Source organism: Melanostigma gelatinosum (genome assembly GCF_949748355.1).
Source record: "Melanostigma gelatinosum genome assembly, chromosome: 4".
NCBI lineage: Eukaryota > Metazoa > Chordata > Actinopteri > Perciformes > Zoarcidae > Melanostigma > Melanostigma gelatinosum.
The window spans coordinates 24,904,812-24,922,427 of NC_136637.1; the positions used below are offsets into that span (position 1 = coordinate 24,904,812).

The 17,616-nt window shown below is 41.5% G+C and overlaps 1 protein-coding gene across 2 annotated transcripts; it reads left to right on the top strand.

Moving 5' to 3' along the window:
• The first annotated feature begins 3,875 nt into the window (after positions 1–3,875).
• elovl1b (ELOVL fatty acid elongase 1b) lies at positions 3,876–17,239 on the top strand. Of its 2 annotated transcripts, none has more exons than XM_079267753.1 (8): positions 3,876–3,963; positions 14,180–14,282; positions 14,366–14,556; positions 14,751–14,831; positions 14,926–14,982; positions 15,063–15,168; positions 15,390–15,526; positions 15,773–17,239. In XM_079267753.1, exons 2-8 carry the CDS (start codon positions 14,213–14,215, stop codon positions 16,064–16,066), a joined length of 936 nt encoding a protein of 311 aa, XP_079123879.1. In that variant the 5' UTR covers positions 3,876–3,963; positions 14,180–14,212; the 3' UTR covers positions 16,067–17,239. The 2 variants fall into 2 exon arrangements, with proteins under 2 accessions (XP_079123879.1, XP_079123880.1); XM_079267754.1 differs by lacking the exon at positions 3,876–3,963 and adding an exon at positions 10,804–11,040.
• Positions 17,240–17,616: the final 377 nt, after the last annotated feature.

The window sequence follows — 17,616 nt, forward strand, 5'->3', positions numbered from 1 at the left end:
AAGCCACATATAGGACAGAGGGAGCAGAATGATCCCACAAACATTTCTGGATGTTTGGCAGTCCATGCTGCTCTTCTTTTTTTTTGTTTGTGAAGTCTCAATAACATATTATTTAAATTCTTGGTCTTTTTTTAAAAAGATATTGTCGTTGAACTCAGAGCTCAACCTTGAATAGAGAAAATGCTAGTCTCCACAAAAAAACCACTGCATTCAAATCATGAGCAAACAGGGCATATCCGACTGTCTATCTCGCGGTGCCCTCGGGGGCTGAGTGTTCTCACGATAGCTGCCCTGACTGTTTGCTTTGTCTCGAAGGTGAATGGGTGCCACTAAGATGAAGACGGTGTTTGTTTCTCTGCTGTGTAATGGCACCCAACATGCAAAGAAGAAGCGGCCTACTCTTTGTGATAGGAGTCCCTCCAGAACGGGAATGATACAACTCTAGGATGAGATAAAGTCTCATTCACACAGGTTCAGCTTTATGACATGATTTACATTTTCTTAATGAAGGAGCAACAAGATGAAAAGCCAGCAGACAGACAACTAGAGTTAGATCTGTGATGACTGTTGCCTTCCTTCCCAGGATTACAACATTGTAACAGTGTTCAGTGTCTGTTCTTATCTGAACAAAAGCGTTTCCCTGAGCTGCAGCAATCAAGTCAGTTAGTTGAATTGAGGTGGTGAGATTCCCAATTATGGGGTCCTTCATGAAGCAACAGGTATACGAGATTTTATTGTTTCCTTTATCTCAAGACGCTTCATGTTGCTGCATTGGAGGAATTCTGACCCTGGTCCCATTGATTCAAGACGCATTGTACTGTAGGAGGTAAGAATTTATTTCTTTTATGAAGTTATTCCCGACTATATATGGAGCCAAACATGTGCTACGAAGGCTTAACCTGAGACGTAAACGCATGATTATGATATTATTTGTATCATTTAAATTAGGGATGCTCCAATCAGGCCGATACTGACCCAAACAGCTGCTATTGTGGCAAAGTAGCCGATCTGTTCAATCCAATGCTATGTTTACGATATACATTGTAAACTGGTATTTTAATTCATGTTTAACTTTTGACCAATTTGTTGAGCTGTAATTTCTGCTGGTGTACAACGTATTATTCTAAAGATAACTGACAATTCAGTGAATTTATAGCTGTGTATTTATTTGTTACATTTTGTTCTAAGTTAGGAAAATAATATTGAAGGTATCGGCCGATACCTAAAGCCCAGGTATCGTATCGATATCGGGACTGACATTTTTTTTTAAATATATGGACATATGCATAAGTATATATGAATATGTTTTTGTATATTTTGTTGTGTTTCTTATCAATTTAATTCTACATCGCCACCTTTATACCATTCAATGCTTAATGGAAACTTAAATAAAAAAGGGACATGGACTGTCGTCATAAATTGCAGTGGCACAACATATCCACTTGGGGTCACTATGACTATGACTATGAGTGCGGTTTCATGACACTTTCTGTACTTTGGGTTATAAGTGATGATATAACTATCATCAGAGGAATAGCTTTGTTTTCAGATCAGCAGGTTGTTTGGGTTTAAATACTGATTGAATATTGTTTCATGCTCATCAATTTGTCATAAAATGTTTGTATACTGCACAATACGTGAAGAAAGTAGCCTCAGAATAAGTGGAAGACTACACTTTTAAACTGATGTTAAGTGTTGGATTAGTTTACCAAACTCAATTCAAAAGGAGTTTGAAAAAACATTTTAGGAGGTCGATAACATATTACATACAATTACGTGCGATCTAGCCAGTACGATTTTGTTTTTTAAATCCCCAAAGTGACAACATACACAGGAAACGCATGACAGATTAGGTCTGCTGCTGCTCTTTGCTCTACTTTAGCTCTGAGTGTTACTGTCATCAGAAATGTGACACAGGAGGAAGTGCAACCAGTCAGGCCTTCTCTTCAGCTTTGATCATCACTCAGCACTCACTGTCCCCAAAAACCATGCTGCCTGTCCAAACAAACACAACGTTTCATGACACAGTTGTCGCTGTAGGTTTGGGGAAAGTGGCATGCCATTGAACTATAAATCTGTTTTGCTACCATCTGTTCTCAACTGAAAGCAAAAGGGTTCACCTGGAATCCTCGGGTACTGTAACAGACACTTGACAGTTTACAACCAAACGGGTGGATGATTTATGATCATGTTAGCAGAGCAGGTGTCCGACTCAATACAGATCTCTCTGTGTTCTCTGTGTAATCATTAAAGGCTCACAGGTGAACGTCACCCATTGGAGTATCCATCCATCTCCCTTTAATGTGGGATTACTTTAAAAGGAGACAGCTCAGGTGAATATGGACAAAAACATAACGAATGGATATCACCATGAAGCTTCTCCATTGGATTACTTACATTAAGACATTGTTCGACAAGTTTTCTGAAATGTTCTGTTTAAATATGCAAACGAGGTACTATATTAAATATATGCTAATTTGCATATATCTTCAGAACAGCAAACTGAACATTGGATAAAGCCAGGTTCGAAATTCTTGTTTCATTTCATTGACATATTAGTCAAAGGTTTCATCGGAGCGAATTTTCTATTCTATTTTTTAATCACACAAAATACAAAATGCTTTCCAGACATACAAAAGACGTTTTTAGGAATAAAATGTTCTATAAATCAGGCTATGAATGATATATACGAACAAAGCCCTCGGTAAAACCCTTCAGACTATAGTTTGGAATGAAACTGGAAGGTTTGGTGTGTGTTAGTGATACGGAAGTGGAGATTTCTGGCTCAGAGTGAGAAAAAAATATAGATATTTGATGCAAAATGCCATGAATTTTGAGAAAGATCTCATTGTTTTGGTCAACGACCAAAGCTCATGACCATTGGTGAGGGTCAAAGCGTAAATGGACTGGTAAATCAAGAGCTTCGCCATCCGGCTGAGCGCCCTCGTCATCACCACGACGGTCTAGTACAACGCCTGCATAAACACAGACGCCGCATTGTACCCGTCCATCTCCTGCTCCATTTTAGCCTCGCTCATGAACGAGACCTCGACATACTTGAACTCCTGGGGCGCGAAACAAAATGTTTTTGCATGTTGCGAAATGTTGCGATGTTGTTGCAACATGTTGTTTAGTTGTCGTTTTGTTTTGTCAAACATTATTGAGTTTAGTCAATTGTGACGTTGTTTTATTTTGTGATTTGCCGTTGTGTTGTGACCCCCAAGAGTCACTGTAGATTTTAGCATCTTATTTTGTTGCAAATATCACAGATATGTAGATTGTGTTAAAAACTGGGTCGGTAATCTTAAGAAACTAGCAAGAGTGTGCTAGATTTTTTAAATCATCAAACCGGAAAACCAAGCCCAGTGTTGCCAACTGTTTCCTAATAAAAGTAGCAGAGCTCCCAAAGTTGCTAATAGTCAGAAAGGCGCCGAGTCAGCAACACTGACAGCTGGTTCTTTCAGAGCTCTACAAAGCAACTCCCTCAAAATTACCATCATGAAAGTAACATTTAAAAAAACATCACAATGACAAGTAGGCCGTTCAATCATTACATACAGGCTGAATGAAATTAGTGTTATTATTTTGTCAGAGAATTGGATTCAATGATTGCTGTTCGGATTTAATGAGAATCTCAACATAAATAGATACATAGAAGATTACCAACCCTGCCTTTAAGTTGGCTGTGACAGTTTAGGTATTTATACCAATATATATTGGTATAACCACTTTTTGATGGTAGTATGATGCTAAATACTATAGTTCAGTTGGTGAACTCCATATTTGGCGCCCAACTCACAGCAGTGTGTGGGGAGAGAAGACTCCACCTTTTTTTTTTTTTTTTCCAGCTCCATCAAGCCTATTTGCGACACGAGGAAGGTTTCCGCGGAGAGGAAGAGGAAGCAGGTCGAACTTCTCTCACGCGCTGGGTCATCGGGCTGCTGTCGACAGCCTTTATTTCAAGTGAGTTCTTTCTAACGCTGTTTATTTAGGAATGCGTCGACTCGACGAGGTTTTAGTTCATTTTAGGTGCGTAAATATATTTGTGGGGTTGTGTTTGGGGGGTTGCGCGCGCTGCCAATTTCGGTAACGTCACATCAAAGGGTTATTCATTCAAGCGGCTTAGTATGTTGTTTTTCTTTTGTAATTTGAAGAGCTAAGGCGTACACTAAAACACTCATTTGTTTTACTGTAAATCATACGGTTTTTTTACGAATTAAAGCTAGGCTCGAGTGTGGTGCCCAAAACGTGCGCTTGGAGATGAAATGTGCTCAACAATAAGCTTCACTGTTAGTTGTTTCGGGATATTGATGGTTTCTTCTTCTCATCATTTGCACCTGTGCTGCGGACAAAGAGCTGATTGACATCCGGGACTCTCTCCTCACTGTGAAGGCAGATTGTTGTCTTTTTTTGTTCATTGTAGCCTCAAACATGTAAATGTCAGTGATAATGAGAACAGATTGGTGTGTGTTTTGGCTGTCGGTTATGAATAATACCACATATAGTTTAACTGTCGTCGATCTAGAAGTGCAAAAAAAATGAACTTACCTGGTGGCCAAATGTTATAACTTTATAACGGTTTTACTTTGAGACTCGGGTACATTCATGTTTTTCTTTTCTTCTTTTTGTCTTTGGTAACTGAGTTTGTGTCTTTACTAGGCTGCCATTAATGTGATTATCCTGGGTCAGAGGTGATGAAACTATCTAACACACACAGCATACAAGCTACTTATTAAATGATACATATATCCATACATATTTTTTCTTTAGATTGTAAGATTTAGTTTCAGTAAAACTCGAGAAACATTTGACTCATTTTGAGCAGCAGCAGCAGGAGGAGTTGAACTTTGTACCATGCGATTCTGAATACACGAGTAAATATTGTCAGTGTAATACACAAAGATAATGTTTTCGATAAGTACTCTGATTATTCTGTCATGTTAGTCATGTTCAACTCTCGTTTAATTTCGCCATTGTGGGAGAAAGATAAGCACCACTGACTACCACACCTCGTCTATGCAATGCATGATGGGGAAAGAGCACTGGGAGGCTAAGATTGTATGTTTTTACCACACAATTAAGCATAATCTGACATCTGAATATAAAATAACACTGCTTTTTACAACTAATGCATGACATGTTAAGTTGACATTGGGCACAATGCGTCAGTACCTGTTTTTATACTGTGAACAATGTTTTAAAGATGGCGTCTTTATGTTGTTGTTTTTTACAAAAAGGCAACAGATGTTGCGCAGGAGCTTTAGTGTCATGTTTCTTGAATGCCTCGTGTTAGCTGGCCCCCTATTGATGGCCTCCTAAAGTAGATTATGGATCACTAGCTCTGTGTAGACATGTAAACATTAGTAACAAACGGCTGTGGGATGGAGACAAAGGCCCCTCGAGGTCTACCAGCCCAGGTGTACTAGTAATGTAAACACTAAAGCAGCGTTGTGACTTCGAGCGCTCCACCAGTGCATACTGTTATCATGTCATAATCTTCTAAAGTCAACACTCTTATTGAAGGACGCACACATTGAAGGCAAGTTTCAGCCAGAGGAAATGACACAGACTTTCTTCGAACCACGTTTTTTTTTCACAAGAAAACGTTGCAGGCTGAGCTGAGGTGTGTCTATGCAGCAGTTGTACTTCAAACAGTGGACCGGTCTTCTCTTGTTGATCACTGAGCAGCTGTAGTAAAGTGCTTCGCTAGATGGTGGAAACATGTTAGTCATCACTTACTCCAAAGCACTCATTCAGACTACAAAGTCTTCTTCAGTCCTTCCCCCGGGGTTTTTAAAGATGTTCAAAGCTCAAAGTGGGGACCGTATATATCTTCATAATGGCCGCCTCTGGTACACTGTAGAACCGTCTCTCTTTACTTTTGATCTGAATGTCGTCGGTTAACTTGGCCCATGTCAGCCTTTTAAAACAAGTCAGTTTGTGAGACTAAGTTGAAGTTCGGATGTCTAGAAGATGATTGAAGTTTTCACTTCCTGTGGGAAACTACCGTATACGTGACATTCAGCATTTCATTTGGGCAAAAGTTAGACTTCCAGTAAAGGTTGAGTTAAGGATCCTAATCTACACCGTGTGTAGGTTACTTTGAGGCGGGGTTGTTTTCATGTATGAAACGTGTCCACCCAACCCCCCTACTCGCAGTATTTCTGTTTCATTGGATCTAAGCAATTTCTTCCGCTCACACAAGTGCGAGTTTAACATTTGAATCCGTTTTTTAGTGGCTGGACCGTTCGCCTACATGTAGTAAAGTGTTTTTGATCATACATTATACAGCTAGCCCAAGGACAATCAATGCACTAACTTAAGTATCAAATCAAACTATTTAAAAAGTTGTTGGTTGTGCACTTCAGTCCAACACTGGGGCTTAATATGTTGGCGCTGTAACATTGTTGAACCTGCTCTTGTCTCAACAACAGGAGGAGAATTTAGTGTCAGCACTGACATTGTTATGCCCTTTATAAATATGTCGAGATGACTGTGAGATGATTGTGGTTGTGTGTTTTGACCAGCATGACTGAAATGCGGCTCCAAGTTAAGGTGTGTTTTTAGTTTCATCAGTGACTTCTTTTAAATAAATCTTGCACTGTAATTAATACTTTATTAATAATAATAAATATTATAATAATATATATATATATTTTTATATCTGCTTGCTTGTCTGCACAGCCATGAGGAGATTTAACAGAAAGTAAAAATGTTGTTAAAAAATGCTGCATAATTTTTTGGAAAATTGGACCAAAGGTCAGATTGTAAAAAATGATTACAAATCCTAAAAAAATATAATCTGTTTAGTCAACGTTTGCACAACTGGCGATATACAGTTTCTCTCTCTCTCTGTCTCTCTGTCTCTGTCTCTCTCTGTCTCTGTCTCTCTCTGTCTCGCTCTCTCAGTCTCTCTCTGTCTCGCTCTCTCAGTCTCTCTCTGTCTCTGTCTCTCTGTCTCTCTCTGTCTCTCTCTCTCTCTCTGTCTGTCTGTCTGTCTGTCTCTCTCTCTCTCTGTCTGTCTGTCTGTCTCTCTCTCTCTCTGTCTCTCTCTGTCGCTCTCTTGCTCTCGCTGTCTGTCTCTCTCTGTCTCTCTCTCTGTCTCTCTCTTTCTCTGTCTCTGTCTCGCTGTGTGACATATAAGTCGTATCAGAAAGTTCCAGTTGTATATTTGTCCTGCTCACACGTGTGCATGTTTGACACCATCGAGTGGAAGTTCTTTTCATAGTAGAATCTTAGGTATTCATGACGGGCATGAAGAGTCATTCCAGTCGTGGTTAAGTCTTGCATAATCCCAACCTGTCTGCAGGGCCTGTTTTACACTTGCCCCAAATATCAAGTCTGGAGCTGTTTCGCTGACTAAGCTTTGCGTGCTCTCCCATGAGACACCCACAAGGACACACCTTCGAGTGGGACTGGAAAAACCTTTCAATGAGTGGAAAAATGGAACTTTTTACACACGTTTCTTTGTAGGTTTGGCCATCGTTTCAATCATCATTTAAACATTGTACTTTCCAAGTTCCCTCTCGAGATCTCCGTTAAACAGCTACATCTCTCAAAAGAGCAGAAAGTAAGCAGTTGTCATGTGGCCAAATTGAATTTACGTTATGTTTTCTGGTTGCCCATCCGTTTCGTTCTCGTGAATGCAACGTTCTCAGGAACGTCTGGAGGGAGTTTCTTTAAAATTTGACCCAAGGTTAAACTGAGCAGAATTAGTTGGTCAAAGGTCACTGTGACCTCACAAAACACATTTTTGGCCACAACTCAAGACTTGATATGCTAATTATGACTTCTTTTTTTTTAACGCAAATTTCTGATAAGAAAAAATGATGAAGCGATGACATTTTGGACAAACATGAATGTAAACTACAACATGACGGGTTGGCGAAGGCGGAAATTGTAGTTCGTCCACAATCTGGTTTGAGCTCATTCATGAGGACGGGATGCTCTATTGTTATCGGTGGAAAATTACACAAATCTGGGTTGTTGAGACCTGCAGAGAGGGGTCAGAGAGGGGGGGAAGGAGGGAGGGAAGACAATTAGACCAGGGTTGAACGCTCGGCCAGGTCTCAGTACTTGCAGGTGTGATTATATACACACACACACACCACAAACCCTCAGACAAACACAATGAGAGGGAGATGCTTTCAACATATCAGTTTCCAGACAGGTTTAGCAACATGCCTGTGCTGGAGGGGTAACGTTACTACGATGTTCGTCACTTAGAAAAGTGAGCTTTTCTTAAATGTGTGTGTTTTTTACTTTTATTTTTTATGTATACACTCAATTTGTATTTCCCCAGTCTTCATTTTTGATTTTGACAAGGCAATGCAATGTGCATTATTATATTCAGACCAAAACACAAGGTTGCAGAACACATACAGAGTCTATCGCGTGACATTTGTTCTTACAGAGAGGCATGCCCACCGGGAATGTTTGCGGGTAGTTTGAGGTAATTGAAGGGTCCGTTAAAAGTGGGGAGGGAGTTGCTGGGGGATTATCTTTCTTTTAGATTCAGTGTTTGGTAAACTTTAACAAAAGTTAAATGTCTACATGTGATCAGCCTTTGTTTATGCTAAATGTGTAAAGTGTCTACTTTACCTCAACAAGGCTTCAGTCCAATACTGGATTGTTGAGGCTGTTATACATTACCCCTTTATTTTCTTCATTACACAAGATTCAATTTAGTTACTGAAGAGCTGTGATAGATTTCATATTGATAGATATAAGATCGATGTCCCGCATTGTTAATCGCTGAAGTGGCTGTTGCCACATTACAAACAAGTTTAGTTTAGCTAATCAAATCGTCGCAGAAAACATTGCTTCATAAAAACCCACAGCGTCTCTAGACATAGGCCGATGATCACATTCATTAATAAACGCTAACTCGTATACAACAAATAACAGACTGCTGAGCAGTGACGGTGTTTGAGCATAATGAACATTAATATAACCTTGCCAGTTCTGAGCCAAACCCCTAATAACTTCAAATACACCATCAGTCTTATCTTGCGTTTCAGAGCAGCATCATTTCTTGACAAAAGATATTTTTATGACATTGCAGAGCTTGACCTGAGACTTGTACGTTGACAGCAAAGTCAGATTCCTCACACGAGTGTGTGACATGCTGGTGGAAATATCTGGCTCAGTGCTCAGCCGCACACTTGTTCCTGCTTTTACACTTTCCAAGTCACCAGATCATCCATTGGGATTATTAATTGTTTTTGATCATCAATAGTTCAGAATTAAGCTTTTTTTTCAGTGGAGCCCCTTTTATGCATTTCAAGATAAAGTTAGAGATGTGTTGTCACACTGAACTTTGTGTGATGGATTGATTCGCCAAGACTTTTGCTTGACCAGGGTTACCGTGGCTAACTTTCTACTCTTTCTAACATGACTTGTTTTGCTCTGATGGAGACTCTTTCAGGCTTTGTAAACCACAATAATTGTCACCTGAGGTTTTGGTTTCACAGGAAGAGGACTATCATGTTGTCAGGTGTGTATTGGCGTTTGGAGGAGGGGCTGCCACCACCCCTCCCATCCCCCGCAGGGATCGAGTGACCAATCGGATGCAGTGATAAGATCACCAGATTCCAGATGTTTTGTGGTTTGAAAAACCAAGTTCGACTGGTATTTACAAAAAAATGACATCATACAATATGCTTTTAATAGGAATTCCAGGGTTCTTATAACTATTTGCATTTTACTTATAAGCTACATTTTGAGCATGATCTGACCATGCAGGGCTCTTTCTGAATGAGTCCGCAAGAGTAAACGCTGCCTTGTTCATTACGCGTATGACTTGATCTCTGAAACTCTGAATGTTTGTCATTGTTTGCGGTTTCATCAGACCATATTAACAACTACTTGTGTTCTCAAATCTAGAGATGTTATGCGTTCCTCCCTGCAGTGTCCGTTTACCTTCAGCCAAAGGACTAAAATGATTTCTCAGCATAAAATAAAAGGACTACAATTATCTATTATGTTTTGTTCCTCTCTTTGAAGTGACTGGGTGTGGCAGTAAGATCAGAGTCAGTGATTTCCTATGACGATCAAACCCTCCTTATACACGACACACTCGGGGGAATTTTAAGAATTATCGTATGAGTCACGTTCTCCCCTCGCAGCCTCACTCTCCAACCCTGAGCATACATCAAGACTTTATGACTGGTTATGAATGTAGTCAAATGTATTTCTCTCTATCATCAGCTGTACTCCTTGTAGTTAGGAAGGAGTGTATGAAGCAAGCGCGTTGCCAAACATTAAGCAGACAAACCGACAGAAGAAATGCAGCTACTCCCGACTTGTTCCAGGCATTATTTTCCTGAGATGACATCGATCGTCTCCAAACACAGAGAGAAACATGGAAGCTACTTTTGCTGTATGGGTGTTGGCTGGCTCCAGAGCCAACACAGGGTAACAATGGCCCCTTTCACGATAACAGAGTGTCCTCTGATTTCTCGCCTGCTGCCCGTGAATAATATTATCAGCCCACCCCTTGAGCGAAAACTTACAGAGCGACTCCACAGTTGTGTGTTTCACTGGGTGGGGGGGTGCACAGGAGAGGGAAAGGTGGCAGGGGGGGGGGGGGGGGCATCTCAGACTTGTTGAATTCAAGGCGGTGGTCACAAGGTAGCATCTTAAATCGGGGCGTGGGTTTAAATAGGGCCCATCTCTCAATCTCACTCCAGTTGTACTCTGTCTTGGCGCTGCTTGTGCTCGCTCTCTCTGGCTCATTCTCTCTCTCCCCCCCCCCCCCCCCCCCCCCCTCCCCCTCCCTTCTGCTTCTGTGAGCTAGTTATTCATCCACTGTGTGAGTCGGGGAGGGTGGGGATTTGGAAGACTGCTGTACCAGTCACAGTTTGTCAGTTTACACTCTCATTCCCTTTCCCCATCCATCTCTGTCTCTTTCTGCTGTTCTCTCTTTTTGCTGCTGCCCGCCGGCCCGTCCTTGTGGTTTTGCAGAGAGGCTTTGCCGTCCTGTGAAAGAAGAATCCACATTGACTCTTGATTTAAGAGGTTAATTCTCGTCTCAACGAGGTAAGTTGCATATGGTTACGTAGAAGGTGAACTCACTGACTAACTCCGCCCAACATGTTGAGCAGCTCAGGGGTGAGTTGTCTGTTATTTTGGTGTTTGAGGATATCAGTGGTGGTTGAAATGTCCTTCTTATAACGGATTCTTTGCTGTGTGTATCGGTTCCTGTCGGTTCATCGGTTCATCATTAACTTCTACCGTGTGAACGTGAGCTCCCTTTTTCCGTCACGATTATTCATTGACATGGCCTCCACAGGAAATGTTCCACCTCCCTTTCCACTCTTCTACACAGACGTAAACCAGCCACGTTGTGGTCAATGTAGTCTAAAAGAGGAACATAAAGATGACATGCAGAAGGACGAACGCTGTGTTTTTGTCGAACCATTAAAACGACATTGTGCTCTGGTTTGAGACTGGACTTGTGGAGCTCAGGGCTTTACATTTTTGACATACCTCTTGAGAGGTGACAGAAGTGGTGCTTAAGTGGTCACGTGTCTGCTGAATGTCTTCACTCCGTCGTGGTAACGCTACAGCACTGTGTGGACCCCGCTGTACGCGGATGCTCCTCTAATCTTGTGGAATTACTACTAGTGTTGTTTATTTGGCTGAACAGCGCTGAATGTTCAACAGTGGAGTTCCAATTCGTATGTGAGCCTTGCGCCTTTAATTGGTGGCGATTGAAATCAGTTGAGTGGTCTCATCATTTGTGAGGTCACTGGTGAGTAGATGCAGGAAATGGCATAGAAGTGTCAGAGCAGTGATGTTCATTAACTGCTGTCTCTTGTAAAAGATCTGTGGTTTCACTAAGCTGGGATGGAAGGGACTTCATTGTCAATTTGCTTCCAACTTCATCTGGGACTCCAAGATACAGAAATATTGTTTCCTTTTCCTTCTTCGTGTTCATGATCATAAGACTATCCTCCTGACCTCGCACAATCACTTTATTTATGTGTATTCTCTAAAACATCTCTCTCAAGTGAATCACAAGTTGTTCATTCAGCCGTTTGAACATGAAAACTGGGAGATTTATATGACTTGTATTCAAAAAGCAAATCCTATGTACATATCTAACTGTAGGGTTTCTGTTTAATCCTGTTGCAGTGTCGACAACATCATTTGATTGAACTCAGAAAAGTGGCTTTTCGTGTCCAAAAGCTCAATCCATTTTTTCATGTATACACTCAACTATTTAGTGAATTACCAATATTTTGGATTTAAGAACTCAAACAAATTCCAAACTCATAAATTCAAAGCCATGTGACGTCAAACTGCCAGGACTCAACTCGCGGTGCTCCGATAAACTCGACGTTATCACGACCCTGACCCGACGGTCCTCTGCTCAATGTAACTGTTCAGCGTTTTTCCTCAGAACAAGACAGACCCTCCGCGACAGACGTGGTGGTCCTCTTGTTGAAATGCGAGGGCGCCTGACCAAATGTCTCACCGTCGGTTCAAAAACAACCAGAGTTTTCTGAAATGTCATGTTTCTGATCTGCTGTACAACACCGGCTTTTTCACTTTTTGGTGATACCGCCGAGGGGCTGCAACAACGGCACAAAACCCCAGTTCAAGTGTTCACCATATTGACAAAAGGAAGCTAAGTCGGCAGTGCAGCTGTTATGAATTGTTGTGGAACGCTGGACTCAATAACCTGGAAGCTCCACAAGAAGATCGAGCAGAAAGATACTACCGCTCTGTTGACGCTGCTTTAAAAAAAAGCCCTGAGGCGAACAAACTGTACGTGGGAATTAAAAGATGATACGATCTGTTTACACTGTAGCTGCGTGCTCAGAATCCGTTTCAACTTTGACACAATAAACTTACTAAATATGAACTGAAGCCGATCAAGGGCTGTTGTGCATACTTTGCGTTGACAGCTCAGTGTCTGTGTGGCCTTTTTATTTTTTGCAAGTCAGTCGTTGAAGGTGTAAGGTAATGTGTTGTACATTCATTACCATGAGGCGAGTGAGTTTTAGACTGAAGCAGCCTTGAAAACAAGTATGCACAAGTGCAGATTACAGAGCCGGTTTGACACCCTGTGAAAAGCTTTAAGAAGTTGATGCTGAAAGCTAGTTAGCGTTCTTAAACGTGGATCCAGCTCAGTGTTGGCAAAATTCACATCTGTAGTTTGCACTTAAAATGTGTTTGTACCTGAGCAGCACCTCTGTATCAGCTCCACCCCTCACCGGCCCTTCATTACACAACATGGAATTATCGGCTGGTTATAATATTGGCTTAAGGCGGGCTGTTCTTTAGGCCTTGAGCAGTGAAAACTTAGAGCTTTGCAGATTGTACAACAATAGCGTGGCTACAGAGGGCCGCGCCCTGTGTGTCCTACTTTGTGAATACACTTTACACTTGATATGGTGAGCCTTTTGTCAACAGAAACATGTGCAGGTCGGAAAACCAGAGCAACAGTTGTGTGTGCGCATATTTGTAGTTGAACGGATCGATTCAGTTCACAGCGGCAATGTCTCAAATAAGTGCGGTTGCTCCGTGACCAGACAAAAAAAACCACTTGTTAGTTTAAGGAACTTGGATGACAATGTCAGGGCTCTGCGGTGTGAGAGCAGTTTGTCTGTATGCAGGAGTCATGAAGTCAAGACACAAACGCCGGCCAGCAGAGTAACAGCCCTGCTGTGGGACGAGGCTTTCCCTCCCAGTTCCTTGTAGCTCCTCCTCTCTGATATCAGCCCATGACTGATGGTGTTTCTGTTGGGTGTGTTTGTTTGAGGAGAGATGAGGCGATAATTGCATTTCAATCCCGCTGAATCAGGAAATGCTCCAAAATGCTCCTCATTGTTCCAAGCCCCCAAAAAAGCAATGTGATTTTTATATTTTTGTTGAAGAATTTATGTAATCCATTCATGACGGAGAACACTATTTTCGGAAATTTCACTGTGTCGGAAAAGTGAACTACTTTTTATAGGTTCCAATAACAGATGAGGAAGGACAATGGTACATTTCAGCTACTTTTACACATCCGAAAACAATACAGCTGACATTCAAAAAATGGCCAAAATAGAGTTTTCTTGAACTCAGTGATCACTCCTTGAGTTTCTGTCATGGGAGTGGTCGAGGGGTTGCTGCTGTTTGGCCTTCACTGGATCAAATTAACAATGAGCTTTATGTGTTTTTGCAGATAATTTGGTCACAACAATTCAAGACGGCAAACATGCTTCGAGAGATTCAGGAGATTGGCTCGCATGCCATGGATATCTACAACTACCTCTTGGCAGGAATTGGTAGGTGACTTGGCTAAACTAAATGCAAAGGAACACTCTATATTATTGTTTTCTAACGGATTGTCTTTTTCTTCTTTCTCTAGATCCACGGCTGAAGGAATATCCAATGACGCAGACTCCTATTACCATGTCTGCGATATTGCTGTGTTACCTCTTCTTTGTACTGTACCTTGGGCCGCGCATGATGGCCAATCGTAAGCCCTTCCAGCTGAAGGAAGCCATGATAGTCTACAACTTCTCGCTAGTGGCACTGTCTATAATCATCGTCTACGAAGTAAGACACTGTTACTTAAAGTCTCCGACATTTAACGACTTGTAATTTACTTTTTACACATTTTGAACATTTCAATGGTCGTACATGAAGAGAAAGTGGCTTAATTTGTCTAGTTTTGGTTGAATTTATATCTGTAAAGATCTTAATCTAGCAATGACCACAAACACAGTAAATCAAATGTTCTTGTAATTTAGTTCCTGATGTCTGGTTGGGCCACAACATATACCTGGCGATGCGACCCAGTGGATACGTCGAACAGTCCTCAAGCACTTCGAGTAAGTCCCTCTCTTTCTACTCAATTATTCGTCATTTCTTGCTTTAATATGAAGTGAAATGATCATTTCACAAAGTATTTTCCCTCCTCGACAGATGGTCCGAGTGGCCTGGCTGTTCTGGTTCTCCAAGATTATTGAGCTCATCGACACAGTAAGTTCAGTCTTTTGCTCGACTCGCCTTTGTGTTCAGCTTTGGTTGACTTCAACTGATCGATGTCGTCTTTCGCTCAGGTCTTCTTCGTGTTGAGGAAAAAGCACGGCCAGGTGACCTTCCTACACATCTTCCACCACTCCTTCATGCCCTGGACCTGGTGGTGGGGGATTGTCTATGCTCCTGGTGAGTACACATTAACACAATCTTGATTAAAGAACTATTAATGGTTTTAGTGTCCTCCAGTTGGCGTCTGCTCTTGTTTTTTTAAAGGAACCTTCTGCCGGTTATTGTATAGTTCTGTTTAGTCATGAGAAAATGATTAACCGTATTGGCCGTAGAGGTTTGACTCGGGTTCTTCCGCTACTTTGAGTTGGCCTAATGCTGTTTGTGATTATTACCCCCAGGTGGAATGGGATCTTTTCATGCCATGGTGAATTCCGCCGTCCACATCATCATGTATTTCTACTACGGCCTGTCTGCTGCTGGACCACGCTTCCAGAAGTTTTTGTGGTGGAAGAAATACATGACGGCCATTCAGCTGGTAGGGACACCCTATACTCTGCAGTTTTCTGTGTTGTTCGCTTCATCATCCATTTTTTTTGTTTGACTTGAGGCTCATAGGCTTCAGGGATCAGCTCAAGGACGGCATGAGAGGCCTCGCTCAGCGTCTTAAACTACTCGAGTCTTTTCATTTGAATGTCTGGTACTCTGGTTCAGGCTACAAGACAAATTCATCTGAGTTTATTTACAGTAAGTGCTTGGCTGACTCCTTGTTTCTTCCCAACAGACCCAGTTTGTCCTGGTATCTCTCCACGCTACCCAGTACTACTTCATGCACAGCTGCGACTACCAGTTCCCCATGATCCTCCACCTCATCTGGATGTATGGAACCTTCTTCTTCGTGCTCTTCTCCAACTTCTGGATCCAGGCTTACGTGAGGGGCAAGCGGTTGCCAAAACAGGACGTTAAGCAGTGTCAGAACGGCACGGCCGTCCACGGCAAGCGCCACGAGAACGGCGTCAACCACGGAGCGAGCAACGGCAACAGCGGCAGTCACGTGAGCAAGATGAAGAAGGCGTAAGATCCCTGGAAGGAAACGCCTAAGAAGTGTGAACCGCTTTAAACTACTACGGATTCCAAAGATAGTTTTTGGCTGTGTTTCTTTTCCCGTTATTAGTTTGAATTGCGACACATGGGGGAATGACGTGGTCAATGATTTCCACAGTTGGGCTCCAAACTTTTGGTTGCTTTGTTTGTTCGTTCGTTCAACTCGAAACCTCTTTTTGAGTTGGGGAAACCATTTATGGAACATAAAAAATGTATGAAGGGAAGATGTTTTGACCAAAATATTATCTTCACTGATGTTGCAACAAGCTCCTAGTTCAGTGTCACACTGGCGGCCTTTCACCCCACTTGCCTTCACTACTTCTCTGACCCCCACATCGCACTGACCTCCGCCTGTTGACAGATAACTGTACAGTTTCTATCAAACTTGAAAATACTTTTTGTAAATAGTTTTACAGCAAACAAAAATAACTAATTTGTATTGGTTTAGACTTTCTAAATTTTGTTATATTGTGTATTTAAAATTAAATCTCAATAAATTCAATTTTAAATTATCTTACACGTTTTGTGCGTCCGTATTGTCACAGAATAGGTGCTTACTGAATGTGTCTCATGCTTAGAAGGGTTCAAGTTCAAGTCGTCAGGGCTCTGGGGAAAGACTGCTGTGTTACAACAAAGAATTTGCATTGCGTGCTGAAGCCTCTTGTCTTAACCATCTCAAATATGTGGAGCCAGTAGGAGGTTAACAAGAGCCCCATTCTGCTCTGTCTGAAAAAAAAGAATCCATCGTTAAGAGGCAGAGAGAGAGAGAGAGCATCCTGCAGACCGGATCTCCACCCACCGGTATCAACCACGCGGGTTCATCAGGCTCAGAAATGCATCTTGTTGGCACTCGGCGTCCATTCAGCCTGAAAATGAATGCAAGCTAAACAAACTACAGATCCAGTACATGAAATAGTTTCTTTGTTTTACAGACTGGAACAGGCAGCTTTTCTGAACTGAATCTGAAAGATTCTTTTTTTGTATATGACTGCATTATATTTGACATTAATAGGTGTTTCTAACATTCAAGTTAAGTGCATACCTCTATGATAGTGTCAATCAAAACTGAAGTTTATTATCTTTGTAAATGAGCTGTTGGATTTGGTTTTACAGGTTTTCCCTAATAAAGTAAAATTGTAATCTGCAATGTAGTTTGTGATTATGGCAGTTGGCGCAAATGTAGTGGAGGAAAAAAAAGAACAATTTCCCTCTGAAATGTGACGTATAAGTGTAAAGCTAGTTAAGTGCAAGTACTTTAGTAAATGTGACCTCGATGAACAGGCGGTAACTCGGTCGTTGTTGCAAGTTTAATTCCAGGCCGACATTACATTTCATGAGCAATCAATTAAAATACAAGTATGAAAACATCCTTTAGGCATTCATTCAGTGTGCATCAAATTGCTACAGATCAACTACATACTGTTCTTCAAGTCATTCTCTTTATCTCTTTGCTTTTAGGTCGTGGGTCTGAATCCAGCTCCCACGTTTAAAGGTATTCTCCATATGGGAATTGGTATTGAACTT